Source organism: Terrapene carolina, unplaced genomic scaffold (genome assembly GCF_002925995.2).
Source record: "Terrapene carolina triunguis isolate 2854851 unplaced genomic scaffold, T_m_triunguis-2.0 Scaffold1015, whole genome shotgun sequence".
NCBI lineage: Eukaryota > Metazoa > Chordata > Testudines > Emydidae > Terrapene > Terrapene triunguis.
Genome location: NW_020665366.1, coordinates 1 through 9,371, shown reverse-complemented (window position 1 = coordinate 9,371; position 9,371 = coordinate 1). Strand labels below are relative to the sequence as shown.

Sequence of the window (9,371 nt, the reverse complement as noted above, 5' to 3'; positions counted from 1 at the left end):
ATATCTAATGTTCATAAATTCTTTTGAAAAACCTAGATTAGATGCTTCAAACAGCAGCTCCATGCTGGCCTGAATGCCCTGGATTTTACCTAGGGTTTAAACACAAAGCAGACCTGGGTTTGGACAGAGTTTGGCTTATTAGTTAATGTAAACACTTTATTTTTTAAAAGATCACCTCCGGTTTAATTTGCTGGTCATTCTGCAGTTCCATAGGCCCTTCAGTCCATAGGTATCCAACACTGAGTAATGTGATGTGCCATTCCACAGTGAGTCAAATCTTAAGCAAAGGCCCAACCATTTCTTACACTGCCTCACCTGTGAAGTCGTGAAAATGTGGCTGAACTGGGTATGGCTTTATTGTTAAAAATCCATCTTTTCCCTATAAGGGTTTGTGCACATGCTAGCTCTTGTCTTCAGACTGACTGGAACAAGGGGGCTATTGAGTAGCTAGATATCTGGCTTCCTTTAATTGCAAACATGAAAACCTCAGGGACAAACAGGGAGGACAGGTTTTTACATATTTGGACCATTGCATCTCTCATATTGCGTTTTTGCACGCTAGGTTGCTGTGCGAGCATATTGAGCACTGATCCTGCGGGGAGCTGAAAACCTAACCTCCATTGAGGTCAACCAGGAAGGATGGATGTGCTCTTTGCAGGATCTAGACTGTCAGGACAGCATAATCCACAGAAAACCAGCACAGAGCTCCTTGTAACTCAGGCTCTCACAGTGTGGTTATTTGTCAGGCCTCTGTTGGCCAGAACATGAGCAGAGCTTTATGAGACAGCTGCAGCCTTCAAGCTGACGATCCTGGTTATTTTGCTTAAACAACACAGGCCTGTGCTTTGAGTCTCTGCTTTTAATATTCTGGTTTGGTGCACTGAAAAATCCCATATTTAACGTTTCATTAAAAAAAAGGAGGGTGTGTTTTTCCCCCTCTTAGTTCACATAAATGTATAATTGTTAGTTGCCTTGAAAATATCTTGTATCAGGGAGTTCAGAAAGTTCAAATACATGGAATACAACCTTTCATCCCTTTGCCCTCTTTTAGCTGTCAATAGCAGGTTTCACCGTTTTCTTAAAGGGCCTGCTCCAAAGTGCATGTAGTCAATGGAAAAACTGCCTTTGGCTTCCATCAGTATTGGTTCAGACCCTCATAGAGGGAGTGGGAACACTCAATCCCAAGGAAGTAGGAAAATATGAATGTTTTTCTATGCAAAATTGCAAGACAAAATTAAAAACAAACAATCAAAAATAATTTTCATTCAAATTTTCCATGGAAAATTTCAGCTGTTTGCCCCCCAAAAATTATAATTTAATGAATTGGGAATGTTGCCATGGTCTCTAATGGGAGCTGTACTTCAAGTTCCTCATGTTCCCATTCTCTTCCATAGGCAGGGCTCACTGCTTGGACTACATCTTCCATGGTGCACAATTCACAGTCAAAATACTTCCGATTTCAGACAAAATATATCAGATTACGGCTGAACTATTTTATGTTATTTCCCCCTGAAAACACGGAATTTTCCATGGGAAATGGAATAAAATAAAACTCCATTTTCCAATTAACTTTACACATTACTCCCCTATTAAATATTCTCTTTCGTATCTCATTTCTGTGACAAGGGATAACACCAACCTTTACTGTACATCAGAGGAGCCATGGGAGATATTTTGAGATAACCATTGTTCCGTCCCCTCATTTGCCTCTTCTTTGGTCGCAGAGAGCATCTACAGAATAAATGGCACTGGGGAATTATACCACAGTGACTGGCTTCATCCTCCAGGGAATAACAGAAAATCCAAAACTGCAAATCATCCTCTTCATGGCATTCTCCTTCATCTATTTCTGCACCCTGGTGGGGAATCTAGGGATGATCATGTTAATCCGTGTTGATCCCCGACTCCACACCTCCATGTATTTTTTCCTCAGCAGCTTGTCTCTCTTAGATATTGGCTACTCCTCTGTGATTGCCCCAAAGACACTGGACATCTTTTCTACAGAGACTAAAGACATTTCTTTTGCAGGGTGTGTGGTTCAGTTTTTCTTCCTCTCTCTCTGTGCCAACACCGAGCTTTGCCTCCTGGCAGTGATGGCCTACGATCGCTTTGTAGCCATCTGCAAACCATTGCTTTATCATGTTGTTATGTCCAGGAGAGTCTGCATCCAGTTGGTGGTGGGCTCTTATCTCTATGCTTTTGCCAATGGAATCGCCCACACTAGTTCTTTGTTTTCTCTGTCCTTCTGCCACTCCAATGTCCTTGATCATTTCTTCTGTGACATCCCTCCTCTCCAAAAGATCTCATGCTCCAACACTCGCATCGATGAGCTGGTGCATTTCACCTTTGCAGCTATAGCAACCATTGTCACCATTGTGATCATCCTTGTCTCCTACACATATATCATCTTTGCCATCCTGAGGATCCGCTCTTCTGAGGGCAGGCGAAAAGCCTTCAACACCTGCGCCTCCCACCTGACGGTCGTTGCTATGCTGTATGGGACTCTCTTCTTTATGTATCTGCGCCCCAGCTCCAGTAACTCAGCAGATCAGGATAAAGTGGTGGCTGTGTTCTATACCCTGGTGATCCCCATGCTGAACCCCCTGATCTACAGCCTGAGGAACAAGGAGGTGAAGGACGCCTTGAGGAGAACAATATATCAGAAAATTATTCCTCGCTGTATGTAAATATGGGGACTTTTTTTACTGATCAGTATTGGAGCACAAGCATGAGCTAGTGCTGAGTCATTAAGTCAACATGCAGAAATATCCTTCATTATTTGATATACAGGAGAAGACAATAAAGAAATGGAAACTTGAGCCAGATAATGCAGGAAGGCGTAATTTCACTTGATAACAATGTCCAGTAACAGTGTTACAGCTTTTCCATTATGCATTGTTATGTGATGTCTGCAAGGATAAGTATCTTCCTCATTTGTTTCATTTGCTACCAAACTGTGTCAGCTAGAGACACAAAGAGATGATACCAAAAATGTAATTTTTTTGCTTTGCCACTCTTATCACCTCAGTACCCACATCCCACACCAACCATCACTTTACAAGGAAATAAAGTACAGTGTATATGTGGAGGTATATTTGTAGATAGACTGACAGATTGATGGTTATGCACAGGGCTGGATGGGTAGCTAGACAGATCCATGTGTGGATAGACAGACAGACAAACATCATTGTACACACACACATGCAAGAGGAAGGATGACCCATTGACCAACCTAAGACTAATGAGGTCTGAGTTCAAGTTCCTGCCATGTGACCTTGATTAGGTCACTGAGAACCAGTTTTTCAATGTGGGTTAGGTGCCTAAATTCCTTTAAGAATCTTGGTCGCAGGGCTTGTCTACACGTAAAATGCTACGGAGGCACAGCTGTATTCCTGAAGTGCTACAGTGTAAGCACTACCTATGCTTACGGGAGGGGTTTTCCATTGGTGCAGATAATCAGTCTCCCCGCGAGGCGATAGCTAGGTCAACAGAAGAATTCTTCCTTGACCAAGCACTGTCTACACTGGGGGTTGGGTCGGTACAGCTACGTCTCTCAGGGGAGTGGATTTTTCTAATTAAAATTCCTAGTGTAGAACAGGCCTTAGTCTCTCTGGGCCTGACTTCCCCAGCTGTAAAATGGGAATAAGAGCACGTCCCTATCTCACAGGTGGGTAAGCACATTGAAGATTGTGAGATGTGCGGCTACTGAAGGAGCAATAAGAGTAGATAAGATCACGTATTGCACCAAAGTCGCCACCTAGCTGTGTACTTACCGGTCTACATTTGAAAAGTGAGTACTGATTTTGGGTGCTTCCATTTTTCAGTTCCCAACCTGAGACCGCTTTCCGGGACTGGGTTATCCGACAGCACTGAGCACCTGCCCTCTAAACCCTTTCTAAGAGGTCTCAGCTGGGGCACCCAAAAATTGAAACACCCAATACTATAGCAGAATGAGAACTCAGCTATAGTTAAGACCAGCTTTCTGTTTAAAACTTGACTGTTCTAAGTGCTCTAAAAGCTCCACCACAGTTACTCAGCTTGCCCCACAATTTGGTGTGCCTCATGGGGGCATGGGGCTCTGCTACAAACCCAAATTTGGGGCCATTTGATCACAGAGTTCCGGAGATACCCTAGCCCCAAAGAGCTTTTCTTAAACTTAACAGATTCTATACTTCTCCTTACCCAACATTAAATCTACAGACTGCTCTTGTCTCCCGCCTCACTACTGACAATACCTATGACAAGAAAAACCCGCTGCCCTGCTACTGACATAACCTACACCATTTGGTATTGAAATGATGTAGCCTTAAGGGACACATGCACCTGTCAGGGATGGTCCAGATAATACTTGGTCCTGCCTCAGTGAAGGGGACTGGACTAGATGAACTATTGAGGTCCTATCCAGTGCTATATTTTTATGATTTATATCAGGAGTTCTCAGATACTGGACCCCTTTCCAGAGGTGGATTTGGACTTATGTACACCCAAGTTTCATGTCACTTAAAAACTACTTGCTTACAAAATCAGACATAAAAATACAAGTGTCGCAGCACACTAGTACTGAAAAATTGCTTACTTTCTCCTTTTTAATCATATAATTATAAACTAGATTGCAACCCTCCCATTGAGAAACACCGATATAGTACATAGAGCAGTATAAAGAAGCCATTGTCTGTATATAATTTTAGTTTGTACTGACTTCGCTAGCACCTCTCATGTAGTCAGTTGTAAGACTAGGCAAATATCTAGATGAGTTGATGTACCCCCAGGGCTGCGCGACCCCTGGTTGAGAACCATTGATTGATATGACTCCTTTCCTTCGATCACACACACTGGAGGACTGAGATCCATGTCTTGTCATATCTCAGTCATAGCTCTAGGATGCTCCTCAAACGAATCCCCAGATCTCCACATATCACAATCACAGCACTTCCAAGCGGCTCCAACTTATTCCTCTGCCATTCAGTACATCTACCATACAGTACAGTGAATGCAGCTGGAGTGCAAGCAGATAATTCCCAGTGGTTATTACCAGCTCCAGTGGGCAGAGTTACGGTTGTGTGGGCATTTCCCTGAACTTTGTATTTCCTGGTATTCACAAGTTTGAGTTTTGCTGAATTCAACATTCTGGAATGGCACGAGCCATCATCGGGCAACCATAACTCTGTGTTAATGTAGGGTTTCTTTTTGCCATTTATTCACTAGTTAGCCTGGAAAATATTGCTGTAAAGCCTATGATTCTTATCCGTCTGTTGCATGCCTTTATTGGTTCTTGTCTAATACTGAGATTGTACGCCCCTTGGGGCAGGGGACATGTGATTCTGATTTAGTTTTGAAACACCTTGCACATTGCTGGCTGCTCTGAAAATAATAATAATAATAATAAACATAATAACAGTGTGATGCTAACATGTTAGCTTAATACACTGCTGGTAGGTGCTCAGATATTATGGTGATATTGATCTATACAGAATAGAATCAGAAATTGGAGCTTTATTTTGGGCCTCCTTCCACCCAAATGTGGAAGATCAATTATCCTTGTGGAAAAAAAACAGGAATAGAAATAGTGGGCATATGAGTAAAAATCTCTTCTCGCACCCCCACTCCCAACAGAACAATATATCTGAGGGCAATTATTCTGTACCCAAAATCTCTGGCTGCACCATGAGTCTTAGTTCTTTAATTGTGCGATTCTGTCATCAAGAGATCTGAAAACTCCAGGGAATCTGTCTTGGCTTTATAAGCTAGCAATAAACACTTTCATCTTAAAACTCCGTCCTTTTACTAATGTAAATCCTTCAAAGTCTTTCAGTAAATGCCAGCTTTCATCAGCAGGTAGGTTTCACGGGGCTATATTTGAACCAAGCGGGGATAAATAATGGCGTAAACCACTTTATTTTCCTGAGCTAGAAGCATCTTCTTTTTAATGTAACCCTATTTTATCTTATTTATTGGTTAGTCAAAGTGAAATGTAGCTAGCAGGCTGGAAAGCTGAAATAATAGGAAGCAAATGGTGCAGAAATTATTCATGATGGACAAGATTCTGATACAATCTCTCTTGTTGGGAAGTAACTTAATCCTCAGATTGCACCATTCATTTACATTGGTTAGTCATGGGATAAAGTATTAGGCAGCATTAGAGCTGGATGGAGATTTTAAATTATAATTAATTTATATAATTTTAATGATAATTAATTAAATTTTAAATTTTGTGGGAAATTTCATGCAGCTTCCCCATTACCATCGCAGTTTTTACAAAAAAACAAAACAGCAGCGCCCCGCCTCTCTATGTAAATATTTTGGGTTTGAAAAAATGTTATTAAAATCTGTAGGGTTTTAGGTTCCAAATTTCACAACACATTGAAAATGTCCCACCCCAAATATTTGGGGTTTGTTTTCCTTTTTTTCCCCCTGACACATCAGAGGAAGTTAGACTACACTGAAAATTTTCTGCAAAAATGCATTTGAAATAAATTCAACCACCTCCACTCAACATGGGTACCAATATATCACATTCTGGTCCTAAACAAAACAAAGGGCTACATAGATGACAAACAGTTTTACAGAAGAGTTAGGAAAACCCAAAGTTAAAGATACAGATGCCATCTTAATTCTTTCCCCTTCTGCAGATTCATTATAAAAGTTCAGATAGTTTTAAGTCAATTGAAGTTTTGCCACTTGTCTTTAATGAGATCAGGATTTAGTGCAAAATATAGATATATATGCACCTAACATGAAAATTATCCATATATTTCTAACCAGTAAAGGAGCACTAAATGACAAACTCACTTTTCTTCAACACTGAAAAAAATGTCCATGTGGCTCCAGGTACAATGTATGCACTGTATAGCAGGAGGTAGTGCCACAGATAAGGCTGAGTTTGCTTCCACTTAAGCAGAGATTCACTGTGGTGTGCTGAGGTCACTGCCTTTCATGCTGACCATATTAACTCCTTGTTTCCTTGTACTCCCCTATTAATCTGTCTTTGTCCAGTTGTTGCCTCTTGACATCTTTAAGCCATGTCCTCCTTGTATTTACAGCACTACGCTCTAACTAAAGAATGAATTTTCTGAGAATTTGCTATTGCATCTGTTAATAAATTTCTGAGTTAAAATTAATTAAAAAATATGTCCTTTAAAAATTTAACACAGTGTCAAACCATTTATTTCTCCCTAAATAACCCAACCCAGGTCCTCCCTATTTCAATGGAAATGACCAAAGTCTTGGGTGGATCGAGGGCAGTGGTTGGTTTCTCAAAAGAACTTTTTAGGTCTTTTTCCCTTTTATTTTACTTAGCTGAAAATGTCCCTTCACAGTAAAGTGTATTAACAAACCACTATTGATAGTGTAATAGTCTTTGAAACAATTCACATAGTAATTTATTTCTAAATCACTGTACATGCAAGCTCATTTTCATTTCATTCTGTGGTGTTATATTTCATGTGCTGAATGTTGTCTACATATTCATTTTCATGTGAATGGTTTTAAGGGACACTAAGCCAAATTCTGCACCCTCTACCACTGGGTTATTTTGAGAGTAAATTCATTAACAACTGTGCAGTCACAATGGATTCTAACAACTTGTGGATTGAAGGATTTAGATTTATTTCTAAGAATATACTATTTCAGGAATGCAACATGATCATACAATTGATGATGTTACAGTAATTAATTTGAGTGACAGTTACTATGTTAACCAACAAGAGGCACTGAACTGGGACTCTCTAGAATGCAAAGCAGGAGTGTCTACAGCTTGGCTAAAGAACCAGCCATTGAAGCAATGGGCTATAACAGAAGCACATCCTCTGTACATCAGGCAGTGAATGGGACACACATAACGCATGCTAACCAGTGGGTTACAGATACACTATGTACATTAAGGTCATACGTCGCTATGCATTCCAGACTGTTTTAATTTGTCTACTGCCTGCTCTATGAAGATCTTGCAGCTATTGCCCGCACTCACAGGGAGATGGGGCACTCAAAAGCCCAGAGTCTGCACAGAGCACTGTATACATGGAAATCAGTTGCTACAAGCATTATGATTAATTATTTTTCCCTGCAGATAACGAGGAAGTTAACACGAATGACTGGAGACAATCACACCACCGTGACCAAGTTCATTCTCGTTGGATTAACAGATCGTGTGGAGCTGCAGGTCCCTCTTTTTGTCACATTTTTTCTCATCTATCTCATCACCCTGCTGGGGAATATAGGGATGATCTTGGTAATTCAGATCGACCCCCAACTCCACACGCCCATGTACTTCTTCCTCAGCAACTTGTCTTTCCTAGATGTCTGCTATTCCTCCACCATTGCTCCCAATATGCTGGTCAATTTCTTAGTGGAGAGCAAAGCCATTTCTTACAGCGGGTGCATTACGCAATATGGCTTCTTTGTTGTGTTTGTCACCGCTGAGATCTTCCTCCTGGCTGTGATGGCGTATGATCGTTATGTGGCCATCTGTAACCCACTGCTCTACACGGTCACCATGACCAAGAGGGTCTGCATAACGCTGGTGGTTGGGTCGTATTTCTCGGGCTTGATTAACTCTTTGATAAACACAAGCAGTTTGCAGAGATTATCCTTTTGTGATTCCAACGTCATCAATAACTTTTACTGTGATCTCACCTCTCTCCTGAAACTCTCCTGCAGTGATGTCTCTGTCAACGAGAGGCTACTCTTTACCTGTGGCAGTTTGTTTGAAATGAGCACGTTTCTGATCATCATCATCTCGTACATTCTTATTGTAATTGCTGTGCTGAGGATTCGTTCTGTCCAGGGCAGGCGTAAAGCGTTCGCCACCTGCGCCTCCCACCTGACAGCTGTTACTATGTTCCATGGGACCATTTTCTTCATGTATTTGCGACCCAGCGCCAGCTACTCACTGGATACAGATCAAATAGCCTCCGTGTTCTATACGATAGTGATCCCCATGTTGAACCCCCTGATCTACAGCCTGAGGAACAGGGATGTGAAATGTGCTGTAAGGAAAGTGCTAAGTAGAAAAGTGATTATTACTCAGTGGAATTCTAGCATAACATCCTTCAGAGTAACTAACGGGGAAGGGGGGTAGGAAAAAGGGGTCTGTGCTGGGGTGGAATCAAGAATTTCATGCCAGCAGCATTGCCAAAAACAGTGTAAAGGCTCTTCCAGGTCACAGATATGTAAGGTGTTTATCAAAACCACACAATGTGCATTGCATGATATAAATTCACTATATCACTTAAAAGTTCTATGATAACAGATCCTGAGGAGAACAGCATTGTATCAGTCTGCTCAATTTTTATTCTAAACAAATAAAACACCTTTCATGTAACCCCCACCTTCCCAAGTGCTCAGCCCACTCTCATGGTGAACTGGATGGTGTC

General features: G+C 41.3%; 2 protein-coding genes across 2 annotated transcripts; both read left to right on the top strand.

Moving 5' to 3' along the window:
• The first annotated feature begins 1,742 nt into the window (after positions 1 to 1,742).
• LOC113408199 (olfactory receptor 1009-like) lies at positions 1,743 to 3,101 on the top strand. Its single transcript, XM_026661335.1, has 2 exons — positions 1,743 to 2,667; positions 3,043 to 3,101. The coding sequence occupies exons 1-2, from the start codon at positions 1,743 to 1,745 to the stop codon at positions 3,099 to 3,101; spliced, it is 984 nt and encodes a 327-aa protein (XP_026517120.1).
• A 4,940-nt stretch (positions 3,102 to 8,041) lies between these two features.
• On the top strand, positions 8,042 to 9,052 carry LOC112120246 (olfactory receptor 1052-like; the record flags this gene model as incomplete). Its single annotated transcript, XM_024219257.2, has 1 exon — positions 8,042 to 9,052. A coding segment is annotated over exon 1 (1,011 nt), but the record flags the coding sequence as incomplete, so codon positions are not given.
• Between the last annotated feature and the right edge of the window lie 319 nt (positions 9,053 to 9,371).

What these genes read in the sequence shown, in the direction of transcription:
- LOC113408199 (XM_026661335.1), top strand. Translation starts at nt 1,743, where the DNA reads ATGGCACTGGGGAATTATACCACAGTGACTGGCTTCATCCTCCAGGGA. An exon ending in GAGAACAATATATCAGAAAA is followed by an intron (nt 2,668 to 3,042) that starts TTATTCCTCGCT and finishes CCCACATCCCAC; the next exon opens with ACCAACCATCACTTTACAAG.